The 15,863-nt window shown below is 37.3% G+C and overlaps 2 protein-coding genes across 8 annotated transcripts in view; both read left to right on the forward strand.

Moving 5' to 3' along the window:
• The first annotated feature begins 3 nt into the window (after window positions 1-3).
• Window positions 4-1,009, forward strand: LOC137585109 (chymotrypsin-2). Its single transcript, XM_068300762.1, has 3 exons — window positions 4-166; window positions 226-588; window positions 657-1,009. Exons 1-3 carry the CDS (start codon window positions 29-31, stop codon window positions 957-959), a joined length of 804 nt encoding a protein of 267 aa, XP_068156863.1. The 5' UTR covers window positions 4-28; the 3' UTR covers window positions 960-1,009.
• A 1,111-nt stretch (window positions 1,010-2,120) lies between these two features.
• Window positions 2,121-15,863, forward strand: part of LOC137584500 (uncharacterized) — a 34,016-nt gene continuing 20,273 nt past the window's right edge. The window contains exons 1-3 of one of the 7 annotated variants that reach the window (XM_068299923.1): window positions 2,133-2,199; window positions 3,650-3,662; window positions 3,738-4,364. In XM_068299923.1, the coding sequence (XP_068156024.1) occupies window positions 3,984-4,364 (381 nt within the window). In that variant the 5' untranslated portion in view covers window positions 2,133-2,199; window positions 3,650-3,662; window positions 3,738-3,983. Of the gene's footprint in view, window positions 2,290-3,583; window positions 4,365-15,863 lie in introns of all 7 variants that reach the window. The other 6 variants (XM_068299922.1, XM_068299916.1, XM_068299919.1 and 3 more) reach the window with 6 other exon arrangements.

The following is a 15,863-nucleotide window of genomic DNA, read 5'->3' on the forward strand; positions in this document are numbered from 1 at the left end:
ATTCCAACAAGTCGGAAAGTAAGAGAAAATGTTGTCAGTTCAAGACGTGGGAATTGCAGGTCTCCTGTGCTTATTAGTGGCCAGCGCGTGCCAGGCGGCTCCATCTTCGCCCATTGGTAGAGTGGTCAATGGCACCGATTCCAGCATTGAACGGTATCCATTTGTAGTAAGTAATGACCAGAGCTCAATTGGATTCAAGATCTAATTAAGGAAATTCAATTCCAGATCTCTCTACGCGGTCCCTCTGGCTCGCATTCCTGCGGTGGTTCAATCATTTCCTCACGATTTGTAATGACCGCAGCTCATTGCACGGCCGGCCGCACCGCCGAGCAGCTGACTGTTCAGTATGGTGTGACCAATATCAATGCAACTGGCCCGAACATTGTCTCCGTTCAAAGGATTATTCAGCATGAGGATTATAATCCGAATAACCATTATGCGAACGATATATCCCTGTTGCAAGTGGCAGAGCCCTTTAAATTCGATTACGTAACCTTGGCCCCCGTTCAATTGCCCGAATTTGAATATGCCACGCCTCAAAGTGATGCTGGTGGTAGCGGTGTCCTCGTCGGCTGGGGTTTAAATGCTGTAAGATGGAAAAATTGCTCAAATTTTCTGTTGAATTGAGTCTAATCATTTTTGCTTATCTTTCTTAGACTGGCGGCAGCATTCAGAACACTTTGCAGGAGGTTCAACTGAAGGTTTATTCTGATGAAGAGTGTGTTCTGCGTCACAATGGCTCCACCGATCCTCAATATCACATTTGCGGTGGCGTAGACGAGGGGGGCAAGGGACAATGCAGCGGCGACTCGGGTGGTCCTCTCATTTATGAGAGTCGACAGGTTGGTATTGTCTCCTGGAGCATTAAGCCCTGCACTGTGGCCCCATATCCTGGTGTCTATTGCAAAGTCAGCCAATATATTGACTGGATTAAGAGGAATCAAATTATATTGGCATAGTTAGGAGACATGTTGACACTCAAAATAAATCAAATATATATATCTATCTATCTGTCATGACTCGACAATCAGTCCAATGCGACACGTTCAATGATAATGATCCACTCCACTGGGACACTGATTTATAGTTTGATAAGCCATTTGGACTTCAAGTACTTATAGTATAAGTAGAAGAAGGATAGGTACTTTTCTCGAGTTGCCTGATAACTACTTACACTTCGAATTTACAGTCGTAATTTATATGAAGGTGCCATTACTTTGTGATTGTCCCATCGAGTTAAAATTGATCATCTTTGCTTGAGGGATTTCCCAATTAATTGTTATTAATGGCTAATCTATTTTGATTTGATAATCTAAAGAAAAGGGGGGATGGTTCAGATGATATTTTCTAGAGTAGATTTGAACTTTGATGTTGGCTCAGAATAACCAAATGTTTAATATTGGAAGATACGTTAAAAAAATACTCTTAATATTAGTCGGGACACAAACCCAGAAATACTTTCAAACTTAATGCTCGGGCTAAATGACTGTAAAACTGTCAGTCAGTTATTTTTAATTCAAAAACTGCATTTGCAATCAAGAATATATATGGTGTTTGATGAAGAATATGTGTAATAGCTAAATAATAAAAGATAAAGAATAAATAGCTAAGTTTTTAAAATTTGTTCAAAAAATCTATTTTTTTTCAATTGATCTGGAAAACTACTGCCACATCTTTTCTACATCTTTTCTAATTCTCTAATTTAGAATTTTAGTTTTTGAAATTTTAGTAAGATTACATTAACTTACTTTAATTACAACAAAATAAAAGAAGTCCGTCGATGATTTTATATAATGAAGCTTCTCTATATCACAAGGACTTCGTCTTCACGTTCCCAAATTAGATTTCTTTAAAGATAAATGTATAATCTAAACCATCCGATCTTCTCCCCAAGTAATATCTCTGCCTAAACTGCATTCTATAGTGATTTCTATATGTTTGACTAAGTCGGTTCATTTGAAATGGAGGGGGGACTCTTTGCTGTTGTGCGCGCGCAGAATAACGAGAATGAAGCATGGTTCCCATCATGGTCCATCCACAGTCATCCTCTTTCTCCGCTGCTGCTGTTGCCTCTGCTGCTGCTGCTGCTGTTGCCTCTGCCTCGGCTGATGCTGGCAGTCGACGAATTCAACTCAAACGTGCAGCACGTGTTAAGCGGATACCTTAAAGAAAAGTTAAAAAAGAACTTTGTTTTCAACGGTCAGTTGGTGTTTGAGATTTGAAATTTCAAAATGTGTCTTAACTGAAAACCAAACTATTTAATTGTGTTCGAAACTAATAAACTAAAAAGTATAAAAACAATTACCTACAACATTTTAAATTGCTTTGAAAGATCTTTTCCGTGTTGGTGTTGTTTGTTCGTGTTTCGTTTTCTTTTTTTCCTTTCTTTTTGGATTTATCAGAGGGTCACACAGTGTGTGTGTGTATGTGTGTGTTCAAGTGCATTCATTCATTTAATTAAAAATATTCAACGACTGACTTGTTAATTGGCTAGTTTTCGGCGGGGTCCAACGGATAGTTGAATGATGGAACACACAAGTGCAAGCCACTTCAAGGCAAATAGCTAACCAAATTGATCCACCACAAACCACACACACACACACACACACATAGACCTCCCACTCACCCATACACCGATACCTGTGTCCCACTTATGTACATTTGCTAAATCAAATCAAATGGAATCAAATCAGGGAAACCTACAAAAACTAGGCAAAGTGGAACTGAACTTGTTGTAATACAATTTTAGGCTGCTGTTTTGTAAAAACGTACCGAATTTTGTGGAAAACGCATATATGTATGTGTGTAGAAGGAGAACTTTTTAACCCACTTGCCGTAGTCTCAAACACCCGCACACCCACCCACACACACGCACACCCATACAGTCACATGCATTTAGCGTATAACAAAAGCAATTTGAAAACAATTTTTTGAGTTTTCAGAAACGTGCCACACACACACACACACACACACACAAAGTGTTTGACATACCTATATGTATATATATCGCACAATATTTGGGTCCTGGAACTGGATGCTGGGGCGTGGCAACGGCCGCATTTGGCGAATTGTAACATTTATTGTGCATTTCTCAGGGCCATGACAACTTTCGTGGCAACTGCAGTGCCTCCCCCAACTCCCAAAGTTTCTATTGAAGCGATTAAAAAAATGCGTTTTGAAATCGAATCGAAAATGTTTGACGATTAATCATGTAGGTAACCGCAAATGGCATAGCAAACCATCAACATTCAAAAAAACATTCAAATGGTGGCCAGGAGAAAAACTAAGAAGGAACTTGGAACTTTTTAAAATAATTGAGTAACTAATCTTATCCTCTGTGTTTAGGACATTTTGGATTAAAGGCTCTTCTTCAAATCTAACATAAAGAAGTTAAATAGGAAGTTCAGGATTGTTATATATTCATAAAATCAGCGATTTGTTTTCGAAATTATTCCCTAAGTAGTTTAGGCAGAATCCATTGTGTCCAAGTGGGAAGCATGAGATGGGCATATCTTATAAATGAGTTCCAATGTTGAAATTCGGAAAAATCTTGATAAACGGGAATAGATTACTTTCTTTTTAGCGTAATTTCCAACTGATAATTTACTATATTTACATGGTTTTATGTGTGTCGCCTTGTGACCTTTAGCAATCTGAATGAGGTAAGTGTTCGTCAAATTTAAGCAACAGCAACACCAACACAAAGGCTATCCCCATAAAAAATAAATTATAAAAAGAAGCAGCAGCAGAGGCACAACAACAACAACAACAAATATTAATCAAATAACCACCAAAAGAAACAAAAGGCCGACAAAAACAAAATAGGCGAGAACGAGCCAAAACCCTCAACGAGAAACAAAGGGAAAATTGCAATTTCAGTGAGTGCACACGGCTTCAGTCAGTGTGTGAGTGAGTAAGTGAGTGTGCGTGTGCGTGTGTATCAGTGTGTTTAGTGAGTGTCAAAGGTCAGAACCCGAACTCATATGAAAATGTCGCAGTCCAACCAAGAAGCAGTGCCAACAAAAGCCGCTGTCACCGCCGTTGCCCTCAACGATGATGAGTCCGTCTCATCAGCAACATCATCAGCAACATCCGCTTGCCGCACATCGACAACTTCCACTACTTCAACAGCATCTACCATGCATCTATTCAAATCGAGCCGAGCAACTGTTGCAGTTGCCGCCCTCTTGATGGCCATCATCTTGTGCGGCGGCAACTTTGGATTCGCCGACGGTCTCAAGTGCCATATGTGTGGACAGTATAATGAGGGCGTCGGTTCCATTACGCCCTGCACCAACTATACCAAAGATATTGCCCATCTCTATCTGAAGGAGTGCACCAAGAAGAGCGAGAAATATTGTGTGGTGAGTTTTTCTACTTGAGAGCATTATGTATTATGTATTTCTCTAGTTGCAGTTTTCTTAAATGTATTTGATCCAAAAGAATGTTTCATAAGGGATTCTATGTTAATGGCTTATAAGTTTCCAATTCATTTGTTTCTGTTCATTTTTGTTGCATACTTATAGGTTGAAATTCCTCCAAAATTAAAAGACTCAAATTCAGCTGACTTCCCAACGATTTCAAAAATCTAAATCCCATAAAAGTTTATATAATAAAATCTAAATTGAAATGGCATCATAGTATTTTAATCTAAACGTTTGAAATCCTAAAGAAAATGGCCTTAAAACGGAAAATCCTTCTGAGGCACGGGCAGGGTGAGTTCGAGTTGTATGTGTCTTTGTATGTTCTAATTAGGCCCGAAATTGCCTCAGACACATATATTTTTCAAGGTCTTATATATGTAAGTCTTTCGTCCTACTCAGTTGTCAGTGAAATGAGATTAGCCAAATGAATATTTCGTTGATTTTATTCTTCACAAATCGAATTGAAACGCTGCACTCATTTCAGTCACTCATTCATTTTGCTTTATTGTCGATCATTGCTGTTGTCATTGTCTTTATTTATGTATATGTGTTTTTACGAGAGGGCAGTGTCGGAAGGAGGGGCAAAGCACACATACATGGAACAAATGCCGAAATGCGAGTGTATGAATGTATGTCTTTATGCCAATGCTTTTTTGTTTCTTTTATTTTTTTTTCATCATTGTTTTTCCTTTTTTGCCCATTGATGACTTTTCGAGTTGATGTTTCCATTTTACTTTATGTGTATTTGTTTCTATCTATGTATGGATGTGTTAGCTATCTCTGCAATGTTCATACAATATATTCTTCTCGAACTGAACTCGTTGGCAGTTTTGTTTGTACTTCTTCTATTTGCTGGTGCTTTTGTATTCTTGTTTTTTTTTTTGCTTTTTTATTGTCAGGCCAAAAGATAAATTGGTTATAAAAACAGAGTAAATGATTTTGCCCAATTGTGGTGTGAGAGTTAGGGTGGGACTTGGCTGACAGGACAAAGGACAGCGGAGAAATAATTTTCACTAAACAAATTTATTGACTTTATTTTAGTATGTGGGGTAGTCATCTAATGAAATAATGCCCAGACATGACTTTCCAAACACTTTAAGACTTAATAAGGGAGAAGGTTTTGAGATTTTATTGGTTTTCTATCAAGCAAAACTATTTCATTGATCATTTATTGTTCTTCTTGAGCACATTCGAATAATGTAAACATTAAATTTTTAGATTGATCTATGAAATCATAAAAACACTTCCCTACACTTCACTACACTTTTTTTATTTATTAGCATTGCATTTGTTAGCATTGTTAGCAACAATCCAGTTAAATGATATCTGAAGAAATGGTCCGACAGTTGATTGTGTATGCAGAGATAATAAGAGTTTTTTGGTGTTAGAGACAATGCCGATAACAATCTAAAATGAATAAAAGAAAAAAAATTTTTATTTTAAAAATATTTCACTTACCCGCTATTTCCATGATCAGTTAGAAAATATTTATTATGCTGCAGCAAATGACAACCGATCAATGCAGCTCTCCCTCCAGTTGCAGCTACTATTATAGGCGCAGCGGCAGCGGCAGCGCCAAGGGAGAGAATAGCTTTCTCTCACTCACTTGCTAGTGAGCGAAGCCAGCAGCTGCATTTCTAAGCGCACCGGCAGCGGCAGCGCCAATGAGAGAATAGCTTTCTCTCACTCACTTGCTAGTGAGCGAAGCCAGCAGCTGCTTTTCTAAGCGCACCGGCAGCGGCATCGCCAAGAGAAAGAAAAGCTCTTTTACTGATCTGCTCTCGCTCTGACTTACTAACTTGCTAGTGAGCAAGCTGCAGCTGCTTTTCTAAGCGCACCGGCAGCGGCAGCGCCAATGGGAGAAAAGCTCTCTTACTGATCTGCTCTCCCTCTGTTTTACTAACTTGCTAGTGAGCGAAGCCAGCAAGCTGCGACTGCTTTTCTAAGCGCACTGGCAGCGGCAGCGCCAGGTGGGAGAATAGCTTTCTCTCACTCTATTAGCTGGCACGTGTATGAGTTGCATCGGTTGTGGAAAAGAGACAGAAAAAGTATTAAATGGATTTATTCCGTTGTAATCCATCGTCAAATAACTTTTAAGGGTTAATAGTTGTGTAAATAGTAGTTCCTATAATATAAATCGGAACTTTCCTGCTTCCAATTGATCCAATCATTTATTATATATCTATGATATTATCCGATCTCTGCTAGATAGCTAGTTATGACAATCTTCCTTGAAAATTTAACCCTGTTCCTCTGCAAATGGAAATATTTTATTTAATTAAATTCAATAAATAAAAACTTTGATTTATTTGCAAGAATAATTTGTCGCATATTTTTTTATTTTTGTTTTCCACTTCCATAATTATGCAAACAATTAAGTCATCATAATTATGCACGTAAAATGAATAATTTTTAATCTCAATAAATATAAAATAAACGACAGGCAATGTGTGAGAGAGAGAGAGAGAGAGAGAGAGAAGGATGAGTTATGCAAAAATAATCAGCTATAAAAGGCAATCAAACAAAAACTAATAATGAAAAATTTAATCAATAAAAAAATAAACAACAAATCAAGTAGAATGTCAATGTTGGCATATATTTAAATGTTTGAATATCTATTGCAGTTAAATAGAATTTGTGAGAAGAGAACAGTTGGTTTAACCAGTTTACACTCTTCAAAAAGCCAAGATAGATTTGACTTATTTGGTAAGAAATATAATGAAGATAGTCTAATATGTAAATTGTAGAAATTTCGTATATACATATGGGAAGATCTGATTAGAGAAGACAACTGGACACAGAGTCTGGAAATTTATGGGGTTCGTAGAAATAATTTGGGAAAATGTTCTAAAAGTTTTCCAAATAAATAAAATTTGAATTAACCTTCTTTTCTGTCTACGACAGATGAAAGGACAAAGAAGTCACCAGTTCCAGGATATGGCAAATGCTTTGATCTATTTTACTCCCCTTTCTATATCCTAAAAGAGGAAGGATAGTAAACTAGGATCTGTAAGGGAACAGTGTGAAATTCCCAATTGCATGGCAAGAATGCTCATTGAAAATTCTTTATAGAGATTTTCTACAGCACATGAGATTGAAGTAAATTACGAGCCAAGTTACCTGTAGACGTGTTAGCTTTTGAGTGAAGCAAAATGTTAACAATTTGTGGTTTTTTACTGTCCTTTTTTGCCCCTGGTTTTTGTGCTCTAATTTCTCGCTATGCTGTTGAGAAGGACTGAAGGTTCTAGTTGCTGCCAGCTGTGCATGGCAAGTAGGTGTTAAATATTTAATGATTGCCAAAAGCGCAAACAGGCAGCCGCTGCAATCCGTTAAGTGCTCCGCATACACCACACACACGCAGAGGGGAAGACTACAATATGCCACAATTTATGCGCACAATTGGCCAACCACGCCCACCACACACACACACACGCGCCCAACCCGTTTTACTGTACTGTATGTCATACATATTTATGTATATATAGAAGCCAAAGGGCAAACTTACTGCACGTACTGTAGGGAACAGGCAGATCGTGGCAGAAGCAACCGCAAAACTAATTGAAATTGCCAGGCCAGGTTGTAGTTGGCCCTAGTTGGCAATGGCTTCGCCTTCTTCTACTCCCTAGTTGTATTTGTTGGTGATTCTGCTTGAAATCCATATAATTATCTAGTCATCGCAATTGGATAAACAAAAGCTATCCACTCCACTCTGAATTGCATTGATTTAATTGCGATTCAATTACCAATTGATGAGCTTAACTAATTGCAAAAATATCATTTGCTGGTTTTAATAATTTCCTGTGTAATTTATAATAGGATATGGATAGTTATCTATAAAGCAAATTGCCAATAAGCTAAATAATGTTAAAGGGGGAAAAACTAACCATTCCTGATTTTAAGCCTCTTCTTTGGGTTACCCAGAAAATATGAAATCCAACTAATTGCAGATTATTTTCTACAAATCCGAATAGTTTTGAGTGTTTACCCGCTCCCTGCACCTATAAATTAACTGATCTTAGAAACTTTTATCACTCTTACAATTAGACGAGCACAACGCAAAGAAAGATAAGAAAGTTGTTTTGAAGACGTTTAAAAGGCAAAATATCGTACAGTTTAATCTTCGTGTTTCTGGGTTTTTGCATTCTTCTTTTGGTTCTCTCTTTCTCTTGAGTTAATAATTGTCATTCATTTTGTTATTAACAACTTGGCAGCCACTTAATTAGTGGCGTAAATTATGCCACCCGCAAAACGTAAAATGCCAAAGTATGCCCTGAAAAGTCATGATGATGATGACCTAAGGCGGATGGCCCCGAAATGTAGGCAATACAAAAAGAAAATATGTTGCAGCTCAAAAACAAAAAGCCATAGAAACGGAAAAATGGGAGAAAAACAAGAAGCAAAAGGCAAAAACGAAAGAACAAAAAAAACACTTTTGTTTAAATATTAACAAACAACATAAATGCTTAGCCATCTTTCTTCCTTTATGCTGTTGTCTACATCTTAGAATGGCCGAAACATAAAAGTTAAAGTGTTTCTTGGCCGGGGTCGGTGGTTGCTGATGCTTGACCTGACGCCCTCGGTTGTTGATGTTGTTGTTGTTACACGCTGTTAAGTAGTTGTTGTTTGTGTGTCGATTATTTGTTTTATGTTGCTAGTTTTGGGGCCAAAAAGTTACGAGCTGGCGCCTTCCATCGTCTGCTTATATATATTTATGAGCAAAATTTATATTCAAATTGGTTCAGTCAGCTCAGTTTAGACAGTCAGTCAGCCAGCCAGTCACTTATCCGGGCGGTTAGCTTCCACTTTGTATACATTATTTATAATTTCAATAATGAGTTGCAAGTTCTAACAAGCAATTTCTGTGTCTCTGTGTGTGGGCTTAACCCTTGACCTCCTAGAGAGAATGTAACCAAACGATATTTGTGGCATCCCGCCTAGACAAGTAATTAATACCTCTCAATGCTTTGTTTCGTTTTCCAATTTTCCACTGCGCCATTTTCTCATCTAGGGCATTAGCGCTTCAACGCTTCAATACAATGGCTTGGCCAGACTTCACCGCAATGAACTAGAATGGCCAACATGCGGTCAACAACAAATCCTGATGATCTTTTCATCAATCAACGACTGAAAAACCGTCAAAACTAATGAAAGCCAACAGAGAGAACTAATCATTTGGTCTCACTTCTCTTTTGTTCCCAAAAATCTTTCCTCAACCAAAAGAATACACTTAAATAGCAGCTAAATTACTCAGCCTGAAGATTTCATATTCATGTCAAATTCTTTCAAAAATGTTTTAAAAGGAAAAAAACATTTTGTACTCCTTGCCAGAAATTCGCCAACTTTCCTTTGGACTTTCTGCCCAAGTTCCATTTTTGCATAACGAAAGCTTCTGACATTTTGTACGTGCCTTTGCATATGTGTACGGTGACCAATGGAAAATAAAATAAGTAAAAACAAAGTAAAAATAACAAACATAATAAGAATCTGGGGCAGTACTGACCACGCCCCATCAACTAAAGTGAAAAACAAAAAAACAAACCGGCATGCAAATATTTTGTCTTCATTTTGCTTTCTTACAAATATTTTCTCTTCCGTTTTTTGTTGTTTCTGCAATTAGGAATGTTTACACAGGCAACGGCGAAAAGAAACAAGGGAAACAACAGTCAGAAATCGACAAAACTTAAGCACGATTGTAATACTTTTAGTATGATTTTAAAATCAGTTATAATGGAATCTGTATTGCCATCTTTTTAGCCACATTCTTCGTTTCTAAACTTAATGAAATGACTTCAATTCGAGAGTCCACCTGAAGCAGAGTTTTTACTAAAAGTTTCTTCAAACTATTTTCTCGACTTCAGTTTTTTCCTCACATTTCTTCGAATAGAAATAAAAATATTTCTCTAAAAGTTCGAACTTATTTATACTAACTTTCGCAATAGCCTTGTCAAAACTGAGATAGCTCTGGCTGACTGGTCGATAGACAGACAGAATGGCAGACGAAATGATGGCCAAATCAACTCAGGGTCGTTGGCCTTATCTTAAGTTTACGGTTTGTCAATTTTTGTCGTTTATAGCTTGACACATTTATTCATAAATTAGTAAATTATTTTACATTTCTTTCGCTGGCCAAAAATGATGAAAAGGTAAGTGAATACTAAACGAGCATCAAAGTTTGTTCTTAGGTTAGTTAATTAATAGGCACTTGGATGAATCGAATAAAGTTATTACAGTTTCACTCAACAAACAACCAGAGACAAAGCAACAAAACAATTTTCAAACTCAAAGAATATCGCAAAAAGTTATGCCAAAAGTTTGCCAATTTTTGTGATATGCTGAAATTGGTTTATTTTGTATTAGATAAAAAGTAATAACGTTTCCTACTTTTTCTAGAGATCCTGTCCTTACTTTTATATTCTCCAACTTGATACGTTTGCTCTTCCTTGAAGTCATACTTTCTTTATACTTCCATTCCATATACATAATTGTAAATAACTAAAATAATCCTATAATGTTTGCCAACAACAACCTTTTGAATGGCCCTCGTATTTATTGCCCAAGGAAGAGATTTAGTCGGCGTTACTTTTTTTTCAGGATATTCAGGATTTTTATTACGTAAAATTAAAAGCGCGATTATGCGTGTTGACGTGGGCATTTGTGGAAGGAAGGAAGGATGGCAAGATGGTGGAAAAAGAGGAAAGGGCAGAAGGGGGGTGGGGGATGGCGCGGAGATTTACATGCCAACGCGACAGCAATCAAAATGTGCACTGCTACGTGAGCGGAATAAATCATTTGAAGCTTAAGTCTGACATTGAAGAGGATCGACTTAGGGCATGCAAATATGTATAGGATGTATATAATAAAATGTTGAGCAAACGCTTCAAGTGCAATATGCTACCTACATACATATATTTTTATGGATTTATTTTATACCCTTTTTTTAAATAAGTGTATATCGGTTGAACTCGTAAATAAGGCTGGCAATTTCCGTGTGACGAGCTGTGAAATCAGTAGGAACTGGAAGTTCCATCATTTCCGGCATTCACTGATTGACACGGCAAAAAAAAGTCAACAGAAATCAGAAATTGGGCCTTGAGTTGTAATGTAATGCAATCGATAGGCAAGAGACAAAGAGAGACGGAGAGGCACTACGTCACTCCAAATTGCTCTTGAGCAAACACACACATATATAGCCATTAGAGTTCAACACAGAATAGGCAGAGGGCGCACTCAATTAAGAAAACAATGGCCGCTCAGTTTTGTGTGGGGCAATTGAGTTTCATTTTTCTTGGCTTTTTCTTACATTGTGTTGTCTTTGTCGCCCACCCACTAACCAACTTCTCGTTCAATCTCATAGTAACTAAGTCTGTTTTTGGGCTCTTCTTTTTTGTTTCACCCTTTTTCATTTCACAGTTTTTGCTCTGTTCTCTTCGACACATTGTCTATTTGAGTAAGTTTTGGTTTGCCAGCGTTATGTGTTTTCATTTGGGTTTCCTCGAACTTTTATGCGCTCCGTTTGCTCAACTCTAGCTTCTACATATACTTAGAAGAGCTCATTAGCTCGGGCCCGAATGTCTTCAGAACAAATTTGGCTGTCACTTTTTGCCTTTGTAGCATTATTTATCCGCCTTTGTTCTTTTCACAAGGATTTGCTGGTCAGAAAGTTTTTCTCGGACTGCTTAACTGTTTGCCTGGGCTCTCACTCTATGAGTAATTCATGTTACTTTTATTTGTTTAGTATTATAATTCGTTTCCTCATCTCCCCCCAGACAAGGCATAATGAGCGCTCATAAGTAGGCAATAGTTTTTGATGTTCTAGCTGAACTTTGCTCGAGGCTGATGTGTTTAACCGAAGAAGTTTTCTACCATACCCTAGACGGATTTCTACTTTTCTTTTACAAGATTATGTCCGATCAGTTCTGAGAAACAAACAGAATAAAAATTTATTTAATTATGATGCAGATAAGATAGTATAAGGATTTCTTTATAGGAAGAGAAGACTCCAAACTGAATACAAGGTAAATAAAGGATGCAAAATTAATGTATTATTACAAATTAAATTAAATTATCCTTAAACTATAATAAACAATATATATATTAAGCAAATCTTGAGAACAATGTATTCAAGAATACTAAATTTAAATTTTAAGCCAACTAAATAATCGCTTTTTGAGAAATTTTGGCTCTGACATTCAAAGAGAATTAAAATCTTTTCCTAAAAGTATTAACTAAAAAAAAGAACATGAAAAATATGTCACAATGCTGTAGCTCCTTAAGGCACTTTAAAGATTTAGCTTAAGCTGCCAAAAAAAAAAGAAGAAAAATAAGAAGAAAGTTAGCTCTATACATATTGTATATGAAATGCCTGGCAAGGGTAATATAATTCATTTAGTTTTACCCAGTTGGCTGCATTTTACCAAAATAATACTCTCTGTTTCTCTGTGTGTGTGTGTGCTCTTGCCTTGTTCTGCACAATGAATGTGGCAACTGGCAGCTGGCACTTGGGAATGTGAGTCCAAACCCAAAAAATAATGGCAAAGTTGTGATTTTGGATGGTGATAACACATGCACTGGCATATTTGCGACTTCATTATTTAAAATTCAAATTATTTTTACTGAGAAAGTGGGTCACAGACGTCAGAAGCTCTTGTGTTGGACTGACAATAGGTTTTATTGGCCCTCTCTAGATAACTGACAAAAACACACACACACACACAGAGGGCAGATGGGATGGGCAAAGAATTTCATACATATTACGCATACGCGGTGTATGCAAATTCAAATTTCTCTTTGTCGCTTGTCAAATAAAGAATGCTGTATTTGTTGATGAGCTGTTGCTACTGCGGCTGTTGATGATGTTCATGTTGATGTTGATAAAGGTCGACTTATAGGACAGACAGGATTAAGTTATGGCCATGGACCATGTCAAAGCCACTTTGCCAGTTCATTGGGCACACCCACAGCAAGCAAACGCATACAAAACACAAAAAAATAACAAAACTTCTACCCATAATTTATTGCTCGAAATTTATATGAAGCAGTCAGAGACAGACAATTGCCAAGATACTAATAAAATATATATATATATATATACATGGTATATGTATGTATGTGTATGAGTCGCAATATGGCGCGAAAACTTAATGAAAAATGGTTGCCCCTACAGGAAAGCAGCTGTGACCAATTAATAACCAGAAGAAGAGTAGACGAGAGCCGAGTGCCCCGAGACTCTAAACGTGCCCAACAAACTTTTTACATAATTTTTCTCTGTATGTGAGTGAGTTTTCCATCCTCCCCTCCTCTCCCTATGTGTCATTTCTTGTTTTTTTTTCTCTGTCACAACATCTGAAAATTTTTTTATAAAGCTTACCGAACCGAAGCCAAAACGGAAATCCTTAGTTTCCTTATGACAGCGACATTCTGGCTAAGGAAGACGAAAAAAATAAAATGAAATAAAATAAAAGGCAACTAAGAGGAAAAAAACTAAACTTTTAGATTTCTCGCTGGAGTCAGTTTTTAAACGGTGAGACGACCAGACGACAGCCCACTTCGTACAAACACACAAACCTCCAGCAAAAGGACCCACTGTGCGATGGGTTGAGTGGGTGACAATGATACTTGCCTTTCGGCAAATCGCTGACTTCCGTTGCTACAAATCTGCAGGAAATAATGGCATATTGGTAAATCGACCCAGCACTCGGGTTAACTAATTGACAGGATGCTTGGCCAGAAGTGCGCATTGGATTATGTTTTTCCAAATCTCATAGATTAGTCATTTATATCAATCAAGTGAAATTTCTGTTTGGTTTTTCGTCTCATAATCAATCAAGTGAACCGCAAGAGTCAAAACTTTCAAACAAAAACCAAAGAATAACAAGAAAAACAAGCATATTTTTGTTTACCCTGGCTGGTCCTGGGAGAGTTTTAGTTTTGTGAACTCAATTTTCATAAAGTTTTCAATAAACAATAACAAGAACAGCAACTTGAAACAGCTAACGAAATGTACGCATACCCATACATGCATGTATGTGTGAGGAATTTTTTTGATTCGTTACAAAACTTTTGTCAAGCCATAAATTTTGCAATTTGCCATACGAAATTTTTACACGTCAGGTCAGGTCAGTCAGGCAGGCAGGCAGGCAGGCAGGCGGGCAGGCAACACGACAAGTTGTAAAAATTTACAACATCCAATATAAATTCTCGTTTCGGCCTACAGGACCATAAACGACGAATATGTCCCTCATCGTAATACCTCATCTCTCAGTGGGAAATGTTTTTGTTATTGTTGCAGTTTTTATGTTTATGCCGCAGGAAACTTGTAAGAGACCATTGCAATTGTCTTTCTGGCGGAGTCCTCGTCTCTGGGAGAGTTGCTTCATTTGGCTTATGGCTTATGGCTTGATGGCCATACAAGTTTCGTTTTTATGGCTTCACATGTATATATCCTCGGTCATTAATATTAATCATAGATACATTTCGGAACTTTAACCAATTTAAGCTATTCAAAAGATATGCTCAAACTGCAAATTGTCTGTTTTTAGAAAGGCCCAGCTGGCAAAATTTTATTCCATCTACAATCTCTGGCTTAGTGTTGATCTCTTTTTTATTGGCCAAATGGGTTCTCTTCGTCGGCATGGCACTAGGCTTGAATATTTGATGTACATATGTTAATTAATAGTACAAATCCAACGGGTTTCATTTTATCATCATTCATCATCTTTTTTTGGTGGCTCAATTAAAGTCAGTGTTACTATCCTTATCCGTTGGCGGCGCTTTAAGTAAAACATGGACGTGTAGGCAGCAAGGAACATCAAAACATACTTGTAAACAGAAACTAGAAGAAATTTTTTTTTAGCGTTTTCAGTGAGTGGCTGTTGAACTAGGATCGTCCTTTAAATATAGATGATCCTTATTTTCTTTAAGGTTAATGGGGTTCTACATAAAGGACATTCACGGAACTTGAGAATGGAGCGCTTAATGCAGAATCGGCAAAAGACATGACCACAACTTGTGGAAACTGGATGCTTTTCGGCTGCATTCTCCTGACAAATTGGACACTGGCAGTAGGTGCCACGGTTTCGTGGTTTCGGTTTCTTTACATTAACACGTTTTTTTATGGGAATAGTGTCGCCTGAAGGCGGACGACTACCAGTGGGACGTTTCGGCATTCTTGGCTTTCTATTGCTGGTACGGCGTGGATTATTTAGTTCTTGTTCAGCGGCACTTAAATCATCACTTGACTCTGCTATATCCTCGCTATCTGCGACAGATCCTGAAGAGGAATTTGATTCGTGATTAGTTGAATTTATATTGCCCATCACCTAAGATTCTTCTTACATACGGGTTTGTTGTTTAGATATTAAATATATATAAATATTTATAAATTTGTACGACTGTACTTCACGATGCTAAAAAATTACTACTATATGATTGATATGTTTC

This window comes from Drosophila tropicalis, unplaced genomic scaffold, assembly GCF_018151085.1.
Source record: "Drosophila tropicalis isolate 14030-0801.00 unplaced genomic scaffold, ASM1815108v1 contig_878, whole genome shotgun sequence".
Classification (NCBI taxonomy): domain Eukaryota; kingdom Metazoa; phylum Arthropoda; class Insecta; order Diptera; family Drosophilidae; genus Drosophila; species Drosophila tropicalis.